Here is an 18,282-nt window from a genome sequence, read left to right as displayed (position 1 = left end):
ATTACCATGTTTATTTGGTAGATGAGGAAACTGGAGCCAATCGGTTAAAATCATTTGCTCAAAATGACAGCCCCTTTGGTAGAAGTGCCATGATTCAGGCCCAAATTGGTTGGCCCTCAAAACCCATGCTACCTCTCTGAGACTAAAATTACTGAGTTACTGAAGCAATCTGGAGGTCACATTATGGTGTCACACCTGAAAAATGTTCTCTTGAAAAAGACAAGCTGTGTGCAGCTCTAGATGCAGTATCTAACCCGTGGCCATGTATAAAAAACAATGGTCATTACTGTAAAACTCATGTGCTAGTGCACCAAATAGTATCTTCACATCCCAAAGAAGTTCATGTACCATCCAGGAAAGAAATTAATTCTTAAAAGATTTATTCAATGTGTTTAATCATTGTGAAAAGAGAAATTTTAAAGAAAATGCATACACTGTGATAAATTACATTAAAAATCTCTCCTTTATCAACTTCCTAGTTAAAAAAAAAATAAAGTTACAACTTGAGACTGGGTAGCTAAATACTCAATGTTAACTAACTACAGTTGGAACTTTAACTGCAACTTGCCTATTGCAAAAGTTTGCTCAAAATCTCAACATATTTTTCCCTGTCATTTATACCACTCATTCCATGGACATTGACTGAGAGCCCCTTTTGAGAGGGAGGGGAGAGGATTAGATACAAAGAGGAACGAAACATGATCTGCAACTTCAAGGAACTTAAAACCTGCTTACTTCTAAGCCAAATACATTTGCTAAGGCTTCTTTCTTCCTTATAAATATCTCTTGGATTTGTCCCCTTTCTTTCCCTCTCTTTATATCCTCAGTTTTACCTATACACTGGCTCATCTTTGTCACACTACACAAAACTTACATTTTCTTACAATCAAGATTTTTTTTTTAAAGTTTCTTTTATTTATTTGTTTATTCATTCAGAGAGAGCGAGAGAGAGGCAGAGACACAGAGAGAGCAAGAAGCAGGCTCCACGCAGGAAGCCCGACGCAGGACTCGATCCCGGGTCTCCAGGATCACACCCCGGGCTGCAGGCAGCGCCAAACCGCTGCACCACCGGGGCTGCCCACAATCAAGATTTTTTGTTAAAGTTATGTGACTCAGATAGATCATCTCATCTTAGAAAGGAGCCTCAGCTTGTTCTATAGCTCAAAAGGGGACAGCAGAAATTTACTGCTTATAGGCTGAAGATTTTCTTTTTTGTTTTTTAAGATTTTATTTATTTATTTATGGGAGAGACACAAAGAGAGAGAGAGAGAGATCAGCAGAGACACATGCAGAGGGAGAAGCAGACTCCATGCAGGGAGCCTGACGTGGGACTCAATCCCGGTTCTCCAGGATCACACCCTGGGCCAAAGGCAGGCACCAAACCGCTGAGCCACCCAGGCTACTCTAGGTTGAAGATTTTCAATCCTCGGGTCTATGATTTTATGAACTTGCTCCTAACACAAAATAAACATTAAAATTTGCAGATGAATTCTACTTTTTATCCCTTTCCCCTTTCTCAGCTGAGTATAGATTTTTGGATACATGGTATTTGTGAGACGATCAATACTCTTCTCCTTAACAAAAGTCTTAGGGCTATTATTTAGATGTGTGACTTAACCTATTTCCACCCACACTCATCATATCCATCCTCAATACTTCTATGAGTGGCCCAAGACAACAGACCTTTTACTCCCCCGATTACAAAACTTCAGTGGCTAGGCATTCCCTATAAACAATGTCCAAATTCCTTAGTACGATTCTTCCCACTGTGGTCCATGTTTATATTTCTAATCTTATTTCCCAATGCACCACCTTGCACCCTCCAGTTAAGACCAAACTGTTGGTGGTTCATTCACTTATATTCATTCTGCAAGTACTTACTGAGTGTAAATTATACATTAGCCACTGTGCTATGCTTGGGGAATGCTGAAGTAAACAAGGCAGATAAGGCTCAACTTCACAGAGCTTACAGTCTAAGTTTACAAAGGGTTCATACTGCTGTTTACAGCACTCACGAGCCTCCCAAATGTCTGGAGCACACCACTTACATTTCTGAGTTCAGCTCAAGGCTTAACTCCTCTAAGAAATCCCTTCTGACTAGACCACCCTCACCCATGCAGAAGAACTGCCCACGCCTACTGCACTTCACACACTGTTGTCTAAACTTATTTAGCTCATTATTATAACAATGCATTTACTAGTTTACCTCACCAAAAGAGTGCATAAGCAATGACCATGTCTTATTCATCTCTATGACTGAACAGACTGTCGTAGAAACAGTGACTATGAAGACCTTGGCCTGGCACATGGAAGTACTTAATGAATATCTGCCTAGAAATGAAAGACTGAAGAAATTATTTTATTTTTGGGAAAAAAAATACAAACCAAAAAATCCCTTGTCCTTTTTCAGTTCCTTTAAGTCATTCTCTAGACTGTGGGTCCCTTAAAGTCAAGAACCATATATTACTAATTGAATTTAAATAAAATATTTTTTAAAAGAACCATATATTACTAGCTCTGTTCTGTGTACATATTAATCACAAAATAAGCCTTTGTTGAATATATTCTCTGGATCTACAATTCACAACTACTAGGACATGGTAAAGATGTCATAATATAGCACTAGACAAAACTGAAACCAACACTAATTAGAGTGTCATGGCCATAAGAAAATATATCCATGGATGTACAAAATTCATTTTATGAATGTATAGTTTGAGTCTTGAGGCCTAGTCACTCAATACACAGGCAGAAAAAGAGTCACAAAATCTTAGAATTTTTCATTCTTACCACAGCCAAGACACTGTAGGTCCAGATAATGTTAAAAAAAAAAAAAAAAAGGAGAGCATTCTAAATTTATAAAGGGTGTTAGTTCCTATGGTAGATTGTAATAATGATATTCTCAACAATAATAGCAAATATATACACTATTTTCTGCTTGTAAGGCAGTGCTAGAAACATTTTACATGTACTAATTCATTTAATTCTCGTATCAACTCTATGAAATACCTCCACGTAGCAAAATGAGGTATAAAAATCTTGTCCAAGATCATTCAGCTAATAAATGACAGACTTCATTTTGAGCCCAGGAAGTCTGGTTCCAGAGTCTTTGCTCTTAGCCACAATACTACTCTTAGTCTTTTAAACATAATACTATTTTTATTCTTTATAATTGTACAATAATGAAAGCTCATGCAGACCTTGTGAACAAAAGCATTTCCAAACATATGAGGTATATTTCAGGAGTCCTCAATTTATTTTTAGTAGTAACTTCTATTTTATACTAAATTTTAAAAATATATTATTTACACATGAGATAATCTATAGAGGACACGAGAAGTTATAGAAGAATCAGGGAGAAAGCTTGCTGGTTTTTCAGTGCAGAAAGAAAGGATATATAACACTATTCAAAAGTTCAAGAGCTATAAGGAAGAAGTCCTGTCAACTGTCAGCCCACAATCAAATGGATCATTCATGAAGATCAAAAACCATATCACAAATAATTAGCTGGGAAAATCCACCTAAGGCATTGATGTCATCCAAAAGACTCCTTAGAAAACACTGCAATACGTTTATTTTACTTATTTATTTTTTTAAATTTTTTGCAATACGTTTCATTTATGGTTCTAAATTAGATGACAATAAGCAGAAGTCATGTCTTAGTAGCTTTTATAAAAACTCTTTTTTAAACAATCTTTATCTCTCACTATGTCACTGCAAATAATATAAACAAATCAAATTACAAATTTAATACACAATTCATAAAATGTGGTTAGAAGTAGCATAATACCTCATCAAATAAACAAACATACCATAGAGGGCTTTTGCACTTGTTTTTGAACTGTGTTCTCTGTCCATTTGGGAAAAGGTGGGTGATGATCCATAGCCACTGTAATAATAAAAAAAAGGTCATTGTGCTGGATTAAAGCCCAAAGTAAGCAATAAAAATTCAAAACTACAAATAAAAGTCCCACGTACCACAATGTCTGTGTGCTTTTGAAAAACATATTGAGTTAATGCTAACTAGGTTTGTCAAAATGAGCCAGACCCTGCTCTGGTCAAGAAATAGAATGTAAGCCACACCATCCCAATGTGAATTGAGGTGGGTACAAATCACAGCCTCCTCTCAAACTCCAAGTCAGAACTCCAGGCAAGAAGATTCAATACGGTTGAAACTATCTTAGAAGAGTTTAAATTTGCCATACTAAATTGAATTGTGGGCAGTGATCCAGTCATAAAAAGAACTCAATGACTTAAGCTACAATGGAATAGACATTATTTTCACAAAAACTCAAAATGCAAAATAGTATTCATTTGGGGAATATAAATAATAGTGAAAGGGAATATAAGGGAAGGGAGAAGAAATGTGTGGGAAATATCAGAAAGGGAGACAGAACGTAAAGACTGCTAACTCTGGGAAACGAACTAGGGGTGGTAGAGGGGGAGGAGGGGGGGGTGGGAGTGAATGGGTGACGGGCACTGGGGGTTATTCTGTATGTTGGTAAATTGAACACCAATAAAAATAAATTTAAAGAAAAAAGGAATAAAAATAAAATTGACCAGCTTTATCCAATTTCTGGCCTCTTGTAATATGATAGGTGAAGTAAACATATTACTTGAATTTTTAAAATTTATTCAGTAAACATTCACCCCAAAAATCTATTAGGATAAGGATTATGGCAAGGGACATGGTTCTGTTAATAAGACAAGTAAGTAAAATAGTTACAATAGAATGTGATATCTGGATAAAAGTAATAGATATAACATATAAGATCAAAGAAGGATTAAATTTTTATCAGGATGTCCAAAAGATTTCACTGCCAAATTGGCATTTCAGCAGAATATAAAAGGGTTGTGATTTCAAGTTATACCTGGAACTTCAAGGATTGTTTCATTTGCTTGCATGGTCTTTTTTGTTTTACACAGTGGTAAGTATCTTGACAGATTAGACTAAAATACATTTAACTTTCCTCAATTGCCAGTATTTTATAAACAAAACATAATGCTCCAGAGAAACTGAAATCTCTGAAGTATATATTCAACTATGGAAAGCAATAATACAAAAATACCAGAACAAACTGTTTTCTATTAGATCACTGTCACTGAGGTTGATAATACTGATCCATCTTTTTCTTACCATAGTAAATTTTTAATATTACCATAGCTTAGAAATAGAAAAAAATTATATATTTATGAAGAATAAACTACATAAAGAACTGGAGTTAATCTTTTCATTAAAAATATTTAAAAAATAAAATAAAACAAAACAAAACCCCCAATCAAATCCAAAAAGAACCCCAACAGGGGCACCTGGGTGGCTCAGTTGATTAGGATTCTGACTCTGGATTTCAGCTAAGGTCGTGATCTTGGGGTTATAGGATCAAGCCCCATATGGAGCTCTGCACTCAGAGCAGAGTCTGATTAAGGTTCTCTCCCTCTCCTGCTGCCCCTCCCCCTACTCATGTGCTCTCCATCTCCCTAAAATAAATAAATCTTTAAAAACAAAAAGAATCCCAACAAATTAAATATAAACCTCCCAACTTACTTCATTTGAGATGGATACATTCCAAAACCACTGGGATGGTTAGAAATATGACCATTCATTGCAGTTTTCACTCCTGTGTTCTATAAAAAGAAAGAAAGAGTAAAGGTAATAAAAAGGTCAAGACATTTCAGTTCCAAGTTATTCATTCAACAAATTCATATCACTGCCAGGATGACAGAAATACAAAGATAAAGATCTCTACCCTCAAAGAGCTCTGCTGCCAGAAGTATAGATGGGCACAGAAACTAAAGATTCAACAGGCATTTAACATTAGTGCACTAGAAGTATAAGCAAATTAGGCAAGTAAAAGAAAAATCTAAAATATAGTTCTGAATCCTCTCCATATATAAGGCATAACTGTATATTCTTCTCAAACTCATAATCAATTCTCAATTTTATAAACTGTTCCTTTGTTTATTGTTTCACTATCAAAGTTAATATAGGTTCGTTAACTTTAAAAACTTGACAACAGTAAAGTGCAAAATACAGAAAAATGCAAAGGGGAAAAAATACCACCCAGAGCCCTATCATTTAACAATCCTGTCATTTCCTCCAGTCTTTTTCTTGCATCAACTTTTTTTCTTTCTCCCTTCCTTCAAAGTATATTTGATAACATCCTATACATACACATTTGGATGCACTTTTTTCTAAGAAGGTGTCCATTTACACATTCCTTCTGCTTGTCATGAGAAAGCAATTTTTAAAGTTAACACCAGATATGTAACTTCAGAAAACATTTTTAATATATTACACAAATTGAACAAGTTTCTTCAAATCAGATGAGTAAAACCTCCTCTTCTAAATCCAATGACCTTTTCTTTCTTTGTTCTCCAAGATACTACTGCTTACACCTAATTTGTTTCTATTTACTCCTGGATACTTAGGCCTTCTTGGGTTCTGTGACACTAAACAATATTGGATCTTATCTTACTTTTCTGACTTTTGTGTATATTATATTATTATGCCTTCTCAAAGCTGAGAGGTAGGTAGGGCACATCATAGCTTTATTATAAGGCAAAGGGAGCAGTAGAATTAACAACTACTGACTGACTATTACGTATCAAATAATATGACTGATACTTCTAAGGTGAACAAAACACAGTCCCAGCTTTGGGCCAATAGTCTAGGGGAAAAACAGTCACTTAGTGAATAAATATGAAATTAAAGTTGTTGTTTCTATTACAAAAGGTGATTTGGGGGTCCATTATGATAGGGAACTTCATTCAGATTAGGTGGCCACAGAAAGCCTACATAAATTATATTCAAGACCAGTAACTTCAAATTAATTCTTTCTCATTCTTCAGATCTCAGTTCAATCACAAAGTCCTCAGGGAAACTTTAACAGACCTCCCTGAATAGATAAAAGCCCACTATCAGACATTCTCAGACTCTAAACAGTTTTCCAAAGTACTTTCTCAGACTATAACAATTTGTCAAGTACTTATCACAGTTATAATTCTTAATTTGTTTAAATTAATTCTTCCCTAGACTAGAAGTTCCATAAGGGCAGAAACTTTGATTTAATGATGCTGTTTCTCAAGCAGTAAGAACTGTACTAGGCATAGAATAGGTGTTAATTAAATATTTATTCAAAGAAAGAAAAAAAGGAAAGTCCATGTCCCACTTTTGAAAGACTTTATTGCATTCTTTTCTTTTTTAAGATTTTATTTATTTACTCATGAGAGACACAGAGAGAGAGGCAGAGACACAGGCAGAAGGAGAAGCAGGCTCCATGCAGGGAACCTGATGTGAGACTCGATCCCAGGTCTCCAGGATCACGCCCTGGGCTGAAGGCGGCGCTAAACTGCTGAGCCACCAGGGCTGCCCGACTTTATTGTATTCTTAAGGATACAAAATTATTCATATGAAACAAATAAGTGGCTCTATTTTAAATTTACTAAAGAGATTCAAAGAGAAAAGCCAGGCTGACTGCCATAATTTTTGGAGGGGCTGAGACTTGACCTAGTTCTTAAAGAATAGTTAAGGTCCTCATAACACTTAAGTTTAATTCAAGCTTTCCCAACAGCCCTGCCTATATTTACCTACACCTTAGAAGCAAATTTCTAAATTAAGGAACAAAGAAATATTGACCTCTCCCTGATTTACATTAATTTACAATATTATCACATTTATAATTTTTTTAAAGATTTTATTTATTTATTCATGAGAGACATGGGGGGGGGGTAGCAGAGACACAGGCAGAGGGAGAAGCAGGCTCCTTGCAAAAAGCCTGATGTGGGACTCGATCCCGTGACTCCAGGATCACACCCTGGGCCAAAGGCAGGCGCTAAACCGCTGAGCCACCCAGGGATCCCCTATTATCACATTTACAAAATTACATTCCATTTATATTACATTGTTGTATTCTGTTTTTATTGTTGTTGTTGTTTGATCTCCTTCCATTTATACTTGGATATGATTAGTAGTATACAGGTAAACCAGTCCTCTGGGGAAAAATTAAATCCTAATTTGTAGTGCTTATTGACTTCCATGGTATAAATATTTCCACTATGGTTCATCTCAACTATCAATACTTTTACAGCAGCTTACAAAATTCCTAAATATCTCAGAATTGGTTCTCATACGCCTTAGGATCCAAACAGAGCACATCATTGTTACTTTCTAGAATTTGGGCCAGGACAGAGGCCTGGAATAACATTCTGGATCTGGAGCCCATGGCTAGACACAGTCATTCACAGAAGCCTGGATCTCTATTTTGGCACTAACTAGCCTACACAAGTCAATTAAGCTTCTGTCTTAATTTTCTCATCAGTATAATAGAGATAATTCTTGGATCTTTCTAAGTCACATGGCTAGTGAAAAATCAAACGATGAATGTGTAAGTTTCTTCTAAAGTTTGTTTTTTTTTTTAAGTACTCTTTCAAAACAAGCTGGTTCATTCAGTATATAAATTAGACCCCCAGGGTTTGTACTGATTTTGATCTGGTTTACATTTTTAAAAAGTGGCTGGTTTTAATGATAAGTGAGAGCCACAGCATCTCATCCTTTTCATGTTTAATTCTTCATGACAGTCAAATGAATGTGTGGTTTGTGTTTTGTTTTTAAACAGTGATCTGTCAGAATAAGAGAATATTAGAAAAGGGAATAGAAAATGTCAATTTGCTAAATTGAATTTTAAATATAGAAACTTTTCCTATTTGGGAATCATATTGTCACTTGTAACAGACGCTCACGTTTGTAGTATGGAGTTTTCAAATATTTAAATATAGCAATTAGGGTGCACACCTTGCAAAGGAAACAATTACAAATGCTTGGTTTTCCTTCACGCTTTTAAAAGACATATCCCCATTATAGCCACATAGACCATATATATAGTATAAAGGAACCATCACGTCTTACTAAAAACATTAAGTGTTTTCATTTTTATTAACTGTTAAGCAAAACAACTTAAAACTAAGGAGACAAACATTTTCTTTATCACTTTACAGTGTCACAAATTCAGTTAACTCTACTAAATTAACTACTTAATCCTAAAAGTGTACACTAAAACTGTCATAATAGCTTCCACAGATTTGAAATTACAGTTTCTTTCCTTATAAAAACACACTATGCCTTATGAAAACACTTTTACCTTATAAAAACACTTTTACCATAACGATTATCATTTTCTTATTTTCTACAGAAAATAACATGCTTCAGCCAGTAGAAAGATTAAAATGGTATATTTAAGATCTAAGCTAAGCATACCAAAAATGGTAAACACTAAAATTTTCAGTGTATTTACATTGTATTTAGAATCTTTGAAAATCACTATAAGCAGAAATAAATGAAGCTATCTATAATAGGGCAAAACCAGAAAGTTAAATTTGTATTAGAAAGTGTTAAGATCTGAAATATAAATAAATATTTAGATTCCCTTTCCTTTTCTTGACCCTGCTGGCATATAGTATCAATTTTCCACCTGATGAATGAGTATATAGTCATTAGTCACCCTCTCAATCTGCCTACCAAATAAGGAGTAGCTCCCTGTATACTGAGCTGCCCTCAAAATAACTTGTTCTCTCAGAAAACGTCAGACTTTTTATGGGGTGCCTGAGTGGTTCAGTTAAGTGTCTGCCTTCAGCTCAGGTCCCAGGGTCCTGAGATCCAGCCCAGTATCTGGCTCCCTACTCAGCAGGGAGTCTGCTTCTCTGTTGGCTTCTTCCCCCCCAACCCCTGCTGTGCTCTCTTTCTCATCCTAATAAATAAATAAAATCTTTTTTAAAAATTCTAAAAAAAAAGAAATGTCAGACTTTTAAAAAGTTTTTGTTTGCTTATTTAAGTTTGTCAGAGTGTCTTGAAGTATCTCTACTTTGATTTTCAATTTAACTAAATACATAATCTTTGTCTAAATTATAACCAATAGCAGTAGAGGATGGCAGGGGAAATGTATATTGTCATTATCATTTAGGGTTTTAACTAAAAAAAAAAAAATAACTGAAATTTAATTTTTAGCAGTGCTCTGTGACATTTACCAGGGATTGTACTTAAAACATAAAAACACAAAGAATTTATTTTAAACCTTCTGAAGCATCACATGTTCTGTCTCCTGTAGTGTCTTCTAGAGCAGTCACTTTAAGATTTTATTTCAGAGAGAGACAGAGAGGGCGTGCACACGTGTGAGACAGCATGAATGGGGGAGGGGTAGAAGGAGCAAGCAGGAGAAGTAGACCCCCCTGGCCAAAAAGCCTGACACCAGGCTCCATCCCAAGACTCCAGGATCATGAGCCAAGCTAAAGGCAAGAAGCTCAACTGCTCAAGCTGAAGGCAGATGCTCAACCACTCAACCGACTGAGCCACTCAGGTTCCTCAAGCAGCCACTTTTCAATATATGTTACCAGCACTGTCAGTACAGTAGTCATTGTCATTATTTCTCTGTCACTTGGTCTAATATTTAGGAATAAAGAATTTGTGTGTGTGAATAAACTTGGGAAACTAATAAGTACATTAAACTGCTATAGGAATAGAAATAATAATGATGCTGTGACTGCTGCTGGTGGCCATGATCTGTGTAAGTATCACAATTTCTAGGCCATATGGAAGCACAGTATTTTCTCAATATCAATCAAGAGTAAATCTGTACCTTTAAATCAACACATAGTAATCACCTAAATAATTATTTAGATTCCTCTTTTTTTTTTAATAATGCTGAGAAAATTCTTAGGCTTATGTTTAAGTTAGGACAACTTGGGGGCAAATCTATATTCAATCCAGAATGTAGTTGGCTTAATTAATTAAAGAAAAATACCTGTTGTAGAAATTTAATAAGCAACTAAAAAGCACTTTAGTACTAATTGTATGTTCAATATTGTGATAGGTTTCATAAAAAGGCCTAATATAGAGAAGAGCCATATATACCCTATTACTGCTACTTGAGTATTTCCCTCTAATTCTGGTTGCTATGATGGCATCATCAGTGCACATGTATTGCTTGATATTATCCATGGGAAATGACTAAGGTCTTAGGTCAAAACATCGTCAATATTGTACTGACTTGGGAAAATATGCGAATTTTAAAAAGAACTACTGCTATTATTGACAGTGTATCTTGTATCAAGTAATGTGCTAAATGTTTTCTATCCCTTATCTAACATTCACATTAATTTCTGATGAAATATTATTTTCCAATCTCATAGATGAAGAAATTGAGCTAAAGAGACGAGGTGCCACTTGCATGAGATGCTAAAACTTTAAAAAATCATCTAAGTTCCATGAATGACCAGAAGGAACATTCTGTTTATCAGATAATCATAAACAGAGAACTAAAATGGGGGAAAGAAAATGACATTCCATGAGCCCCTACTTCATATGATAGTTTAGAAATCTCCTCTCATTGCATCCTTAAAACAACCTTTTGATGTAGTTATTAGCTCTATTTTGTAGATGAGATGACAGTGTCAAGTAAGTTAAAACATCTGCCTAAGTGGTAACACAAGAAGCTAGAATTTGAAATGTAAGGGGTCTACTTAGATGCAGATTTATTTCAATGACTCCAGTACAGTCCTGTAAATGGATTTTCTCTTCCTTATGATTATTTTAATAACATTTTCTTTTTTCTAGCTTACTTTACTGTACTGAATAGAGTAATACATAAAACCTAAAATATGTGTTTATCAACTATTTATGTTATCAGTAAGGCTTGCAGTCAACAGCTACTAATAGGTAAGTTTAGATGAAGTCAACAGTTATATGATAATTTTCTATCAAAAAAAGAAATTTTCCAATTGCTGGGGGTTGGTGTCCCTAACTTCCATGTTGTTCGCAGGTCAAGTGTGTCAAAGTGAGTCTTCTGAGTAATTCACTCACATGTAAGTCGTATGTGATACCCATAAATTTACCTGGATCATTTGCATTTCTCTCATTAAAATTAAGTACCTATTTAAGGGGGGGGTGGAATCATAGCCTCCAATTTAGCTGGAATCTTCCAATAAAGATAAAAACATGATAGGAAAGGGAACTAAATTCAGAGAAGAAACTGTCTTAACTCTTCTTTATTACCAGGCCCCCTATCCCAGTGAAGCATACCATGGGGTTGGGTATTGGGAGAAATAGTAGTAGGATCAGATCTTAAACTATTTTTTCAGCAAAGTGTCCACTAAACTTCATAAGTGACATGAGGAATTTTAACAAATCTCCACTTATTTACTCATGGTATATTTAGTTATACAAGGTATATTTTTTACATATACCTTGCCTATATAGGCTAGAAAAAACCTTTTATCAAAGTGTTCATCTCCCTGATTGCATTATTTCCACAATTCACAATGGCCTTCCAGTCAGCCTTATATACTGACTGTTGCAATAAACTGACTTTTAAAGGAGCATATGCTTTATCAGTAGAAGTTCCTGATTTAATCATCCTATGACATAATTAATCAGCAAATGCAAGCCTTGGTGCCTGGTCACCACTGTCACACCCTTAAAGTGCCACACCTTGTCATTTACCCCATTACATGACTATTGAGGTCTCATTAAAACTGCAGCTAAATTTGTTTTTGATTTTTTTGTAATCAACTTTTTAATTCTTGTATCACTTTATATTTACAGAAAAGTTGTGAAATAGTACACATAGTTCTTGCATAACCTGCACCCCATTTCCTTATTGTTAACATCTCGCTTAGCATGATGAATTTGTGACAATTAATGAACCAATATCAATATTTTATCAACTAAAATCAATACTTTATTCAGACTTCCCTCACTTTTTTACCTAATTTTTTTTTCTGTTCCAGGATCCTATCCACAATACCACATTGCATTTAGCTCTCATGTCTCATTAGGCTGCTCCTCTACACTGGACCATTTCTCATGTTCCCCTTGCTTTTGATAACTATATTAAGTTTTTTAGGGCTTCCATAACAAAGTATCACAAACTGGGTGGCTTAAACAACAGAAACTTAATCTCTCACAGTTCTGGAGCCTAGAAGTCCAAAATGAGATGTCAGCAGAGCTAGGCTCTCTCTGAAGGCTACAAGGGAGGAATCCTCTGTTTTCTAACTTCCTGTAGTTGCTGATAATCCTTGGCTTATAGATGCATCACTCAAACCTCTGCTCTGTCTTCATATGGCCTCCCCCAGGTATCTATCTATATCCAAATTTCCTTCTTCTCATAAGGACACCAGTCAGTGGATTGGGTCTACCTCAATCCAGTATGACCGCATTGTGATTCACTGGCAAAGACCCTGTTCGAAGGAAGTCACATTCTTAGGTACAGGTTGGTAGGACTTGAGCATCTTTTGGGGGGACACAATTCAACCTGCAAGAATGACCTTGATAGCTTTTTTTTTTTCAAAGATTTTATTTATTTCTTAATGAGAGAGAGAGAGAGAGAGAGAGGCAGAGACACAGGAAAAGGGAGAAGCAGGCTCCATGCAAAAAGCCTGATGCGGGACTCGATTCCAGGTCTCCAGGATCAGGCCCTGGGCTGAAAGCGACGCTAAACCACTGAGCCACCCAGGCGCCCCCCCTAGATAGAAGAGTACTGTATTTTGATATTCTATAGGATGTCTCTCAATTAGGATCTGTCTGATGTTTTTCTATTGATTAAGCTGGAATTACAGGTTTTGGGGAGAAAGACTACAGAGATATGTGCCACTCTTACCACATCATATTAAAAGCCCATACTATTAGCTATGACAATTTGTTTATGCTAACATTCCTCACTGACTGAAGCAGGATTCTCATCATGTTTCTCCATTAATAAAGTGACCTCCCTCATCACCACTCTACAGGTCTGTTTGGAAGAAGTCACTATATGTAGCTCTTCCTTATGGGGTAGAGAGTTATGTTCCACCTCCTAGAGGAGGGAGTATCTGCATGAATTTTTGGAATTCTTCTGTATGGGAGATTTTTTTTAACAGAAAAGATGGAAAAACAAACAAGAGGGGATCTGATTCAGTCAAATAGAAACTCTTGATTATCCATCCCCTGTAAAACTCCTATTTCAGATGGTTCATACAAGATCTGAGTCAAGCTCCCATTCTGTGCTAGGTTAATATAATGCTTAGACAGGGAGAGAGAGAGATTGAGGCAATGAGAGAGATCATAGCCCTTAACACAAAACCTTGGCTAACGTCACCAAAAGATGATTGGAATTTTAAAAAGTAAACATTATCTAAGAAGTTCAAAACTGGGACATCTGGGTGGCTCAGTGGTTGAGCGCCTGCCTTTGAAGTCCTGGGATCGAGTCCCACATCGGGCTTCATGCATGGAGCCTGCTTCTCCCTCTGCCTATGTCTCTGCCTCTCTTCTCTTCTCTCTCTTCTCTTCTCTTCTCTTCTCTTCTCTTCTCTTCTCTTCTCTTCTCTTCTCTTCTCTTCTCTTCTCTTCTCTTCTTTCTCCTCTCTTCTCTTCTCTCCTCTTCTCTCTCTCTCGTGTCTCATGAATAAATAAAAATCTTTTTTAAAAAGGGATGTTCAAAGCTTCCCAGAAGCAAAAAGTTGTTAAGTGTGGATTTTTAGAAGAGGTAGAAGAATATTCACTATGGGTATTTTCTCCCAGAATAAAAATAAGTACGACTCTTTCTGCCAGTTCAGTTTTCAACTGAACACCTATCATGGAACAACATTTGGGAACAAGAAGTAAAGAAAACCATCCTGCCTACCTCACCTCATCCCTACTCTCCAGTAATTTTTTTTTCAAATATCTACTTTTTGAAAATCAGCCTTAAGGGTTAGTATTCACTGACATTCTATGAATGTTTTGGAAAGGTTCCAAAATGAAACTGTGTCACGGACTAACGCAAAACAAAAACTATTGAGGAACTTAGGATCTCATATGATTATTTTTATTGTGAGCTATTCTTTTTCCATAGTCTTGCCATTAGCTAAATTAGTATAGTTCAACATATTTTACAAAGGCAAATAGATAAAGAGCCATCTGGGCCAGACATAACCCAGCTGGGTAGACAAGAAAATATGTTCTAAAATCATCTTGAATGAAACTGAAACTCTTGAATTCAAGTTTCATTATGTTGTATTAAATGGCCTCTAAAAATAGTAAATCATAAAACCTTATAGGTACAATGAGAAGAGTTTTAACCCACGGATGAGATATAACACTTTAATATTTAACTACCCTGTTGCCACATGATTACCTTTCTCTGCATTACCTAGAGCAAAGGACATGAAGCAGTAAACAAAACACTGCTGGTGCTTCACTCTGCATTTTTAGTACAGCTCCTTAAGAGGATCAATGGTTTACAAACTGTACAACATATTTTTGTAGTAAATGGTTACAACCTACAAAGTGGCAAATGTCACCTTAAAGCAACTATTATCCTCAATTCATCCTACTTTTCTAAATCATAACTACATCTCCCCAAGGTTATTATAAGTAAACAATGCTTAATTTCTAAACTATGCTGGACTTTAAGCAATATAATTTTGTTTAAATGAAGGTTAAAAAAAGCCTTCTACTATAATATATATCACCCACAAATTGCTTCCCAGATATTTTATAAAAAGATGTTACTTTTCATCTCAACCTCATTTCTTCCTGTCTGCCATACTATCAAACTTGATTATTCTGATAAAAAGACATAGAGATATCATATTAAAAACTACTATTTCAATTTGTTCTATTTTCTCAAGATGCATTTTTAGAGATCCAAATGTCAGCATAATGGTTATGTGGGGGCAGGTGTATCAAGTTTAACATCTATAGCTTTATAAGCTAACAGAAAGCTCATGACTGGATTAATAAGGTAAAATTCTCTAATCATTCTTAACTAATCCTTATTCCTATTATTCCACACTGTTTAACAATTTTTTGACAAAGATAAAAATACAATCCTTTCAAGATACTATTTTTTCCTTATCTTCAAAAGCAGAGGCAGTCCCAATATGCTGTTAGAAAGTGATTCAACAAAGAATAGTCAAAACAAAACAGAAAAATCAATTCCAGTAATCATCTATATTTGGCTGAATATAAATATAACTGATTAACAGTCAGTGCTCCTAGCTAAGAAAATAAATCCTAACAAAATCTTCCTTGAAAACTTTCCTATATTACACAGAAATCTTGGGGGAGGGGGAAGAAAAAGTATATTTAGGAAAAGAACACATCGCAGGCACTGTTAGGACAGCATAGTATCATGTTTAAGGTAAGTCAGATTAGGAGTGGGTCTAGAAAACAAAATCACCTTCACAGAAAGGTTGAGCCAAAGAAGGCAACATAAAGACTTTTAGAAATGTATAGCACAGGAGCGCAGGGAAACATCAACAGGAGCATTTATAGTCCAATGTGGCAAGTAGAAGACAGAATGCAAAGTGGGCACCCTATGTTTGGGACGGGGTGGGAGGGTATTCAGTTCATAAAAGCCTTCCTCCAGGCTGTGATGCATGACCTGAGTAAGCCAGAAGAGAGAAGAGCAAAGACAAGAGACAGTGTGGTACACTTAGTAAACCACGAGCAGTTCAGAGTCACTGGAGAGTAAGAGGTAGAACACAATGAAGCATGAAGCTGGTAATACAAGACTGCCTAGCACAGAGGGCAAACTTACTTTTTTTTTTTTTTTGAAGATTTATTCATGAAAGACAGAGAGAGAGAGAGAGAGAGAGAGAGGGGCAGACACAGGCAGAGGGAGAAGCAGGCTCCATGCAGGGAGCCTGATGTGGGACCTGATCCGGGCACTCCAGGGTCACACCCTGGGCCAAAGGCAGGTGCTAAACCTCTGAGTCACCCAGGGATTCCCTTTTTTATTTTTATTTTTTTAAGATTTTATTTATTCATGAAAGACACACACAGAGAGAGAGAGAGAGAGAGAGAGGCAGAGACACAGGCAGAGGAAGAAGTAGCAAACTTACATTTTTATCAAATTTTGTTAGATCAAAATTCAGTTTCCTATGTCCGTGTAATTGCTATACACAGTAAATACTAAGATTACATTTTCTTTGTATAATCTTGTCTTTAGAATAATCATCTTACCTTCAATCCTTAGTTTTCCTTTATTTTCATTGATTCCATCCCTTTACTCTCCACGAGAAGTAAAGTTTCCTTGCAATGCATTTAAACACAATCTATTTCCATGGTTATCTTTATCTTTCTGCAGGTATCTCTTCCTGATCTCTAGGCATTCCTGTTACAATCTGAACTGATTAATCTCTAGGTCTCCTACACAGCATTTACTGTGGTATCCAAATCAACATTATTCTATTCATTACTTTCATCTCCTCCCCTCTTAGATCCTATTTCCTGCATCCCCCAACTCTCTCTTCTTTACTTTTACTTTTTTATCTTGGAAGAGCAGAGACTTCAGAGTGTAAGAAAGTTAATTTCTGAAACTTCAAATGACTGAAAGTGTGCTTTTTCTACCTTCATAGATGACCGACCCATAGTTCGTCTTGGTTTCTGGTTCTATATTTGTAAATTATTTTTGCCCCAGAATTTGGAAGCCATTGTTCTGTCTTCAATGTCACTGCTGAGACATTAGGTGACATTCGGTTTCTCAGTGGGCCATTTTTTTTTTTCTTTCTGCAGTTCTGGAGTTTGGGAATCTTCTTTCCCACCTCCTCCCCCCACCCACCTCCACCATGTGAAATTTAGTGAATACACTGGTATAGGTGTTTTCTAAAGATGTGATATATTAGAAACTCTGTAGGTCTTTTCAAATATGAAAATCACTGTCCCTAAATTCTAGGAAATTTTCTTGATTTGTTTCTTCGATTGTTTCTTCATGACATTTTCTAAAACATTACTTTTCTAAAAAATTATATTCTTCTATTCTGAGGACTGAATCTCTAGTGTTATTGCCTTTTCACTTTTGTTTTTCATTTCCTGATATTTTTGTTCTACTTTCTGGGTGGCTTTCTTAACATCATCTCCAAAAATCATTTAAAATTTTTCAAATCTTCTATCAATTTTCAATTTCTAGGAGTACATTTTTATGCCCTTCTCTTATAATGTTTGTTAGTTCTAGATTGCAGTATATTCTTTGATTTTCCTGAGAATATTAATGATGATATTTTAAAGTTTTCATCTTCCTTCTTTATTCTATAGCTTTCAATTTCCTTGTTTTTTCCAGACTTGTTTTGGTCTCCAAATTTCTTCAAATGTCTGACAATCACTAATTACTACTCACACAGAAGATGGAGCACTAAAATGCTGATTAGAAAGTCTGTGTAAAAAAAAAAAAAAAAAAAAGAAAGAAAGAAAGTCTGTGTAGTAGGGCAGCCTGGGTGGCTCAGTGGTTTAGCGCTGCCTTCAGCCCAGGGTGTGATCCTGGAGACCAGGGATTG

At 35.7% G+C, this 18,282-nt stretch overlaps 1 protein-coding gene across 7 annotated transcripts in view; it reads right to left on the bottom strand.

Annotated features, from left to right (window-relative positions):
* The window catches only part of EPS8 (epidermal growth factor receptor pathway substrate 8), a 176,585-nt gene that overhangs the window by 61,600 nt on the left and 96,703 nt on the right, over nt 1-18,282 (bottom strand). For all 7 annotated transcript variants that reach the window (XM_049102979.1, XM_025455205.3, XM_025455207.3 and 4 more), the window contains 2 exons: nt 5,546-5,625; nt 3,813-3,889 (listed from right to left, as the gene is read on the bottom strand). In XM_049102979.1, coding sequence (XP_048958936.1) covers nt 3,813-3,889; nt 5,546-5,604 — 136 coding nt within the window. In that variant the 5' untranslated portion in view covers nt 5,605-5,625. The remainder of the gene's footprint in view (nt 1-3,812; nt 3,890-5,545; nt 5,626-18,282) is intronic.

This window comes from Canis lupus, chromosome 27 (assembly GCF_003254725.2).
Source record: "Canis lupus dingo isolate Sandy chromosome 27, ASM325472v2, whole genome shotgun sequence".
Classification (NCBI taxonomy): domain Eukaryota; kingdom Metazoa; phylum Chordata; class Mammalia; order Carnivora; family Canidae; genus Canis; species Canis lupus.
The sequence above is the reverse complement of the archived record's forward strand: the minus strand, read 5'-3'. Positions and strand labels throughout refer to the sequence as shown.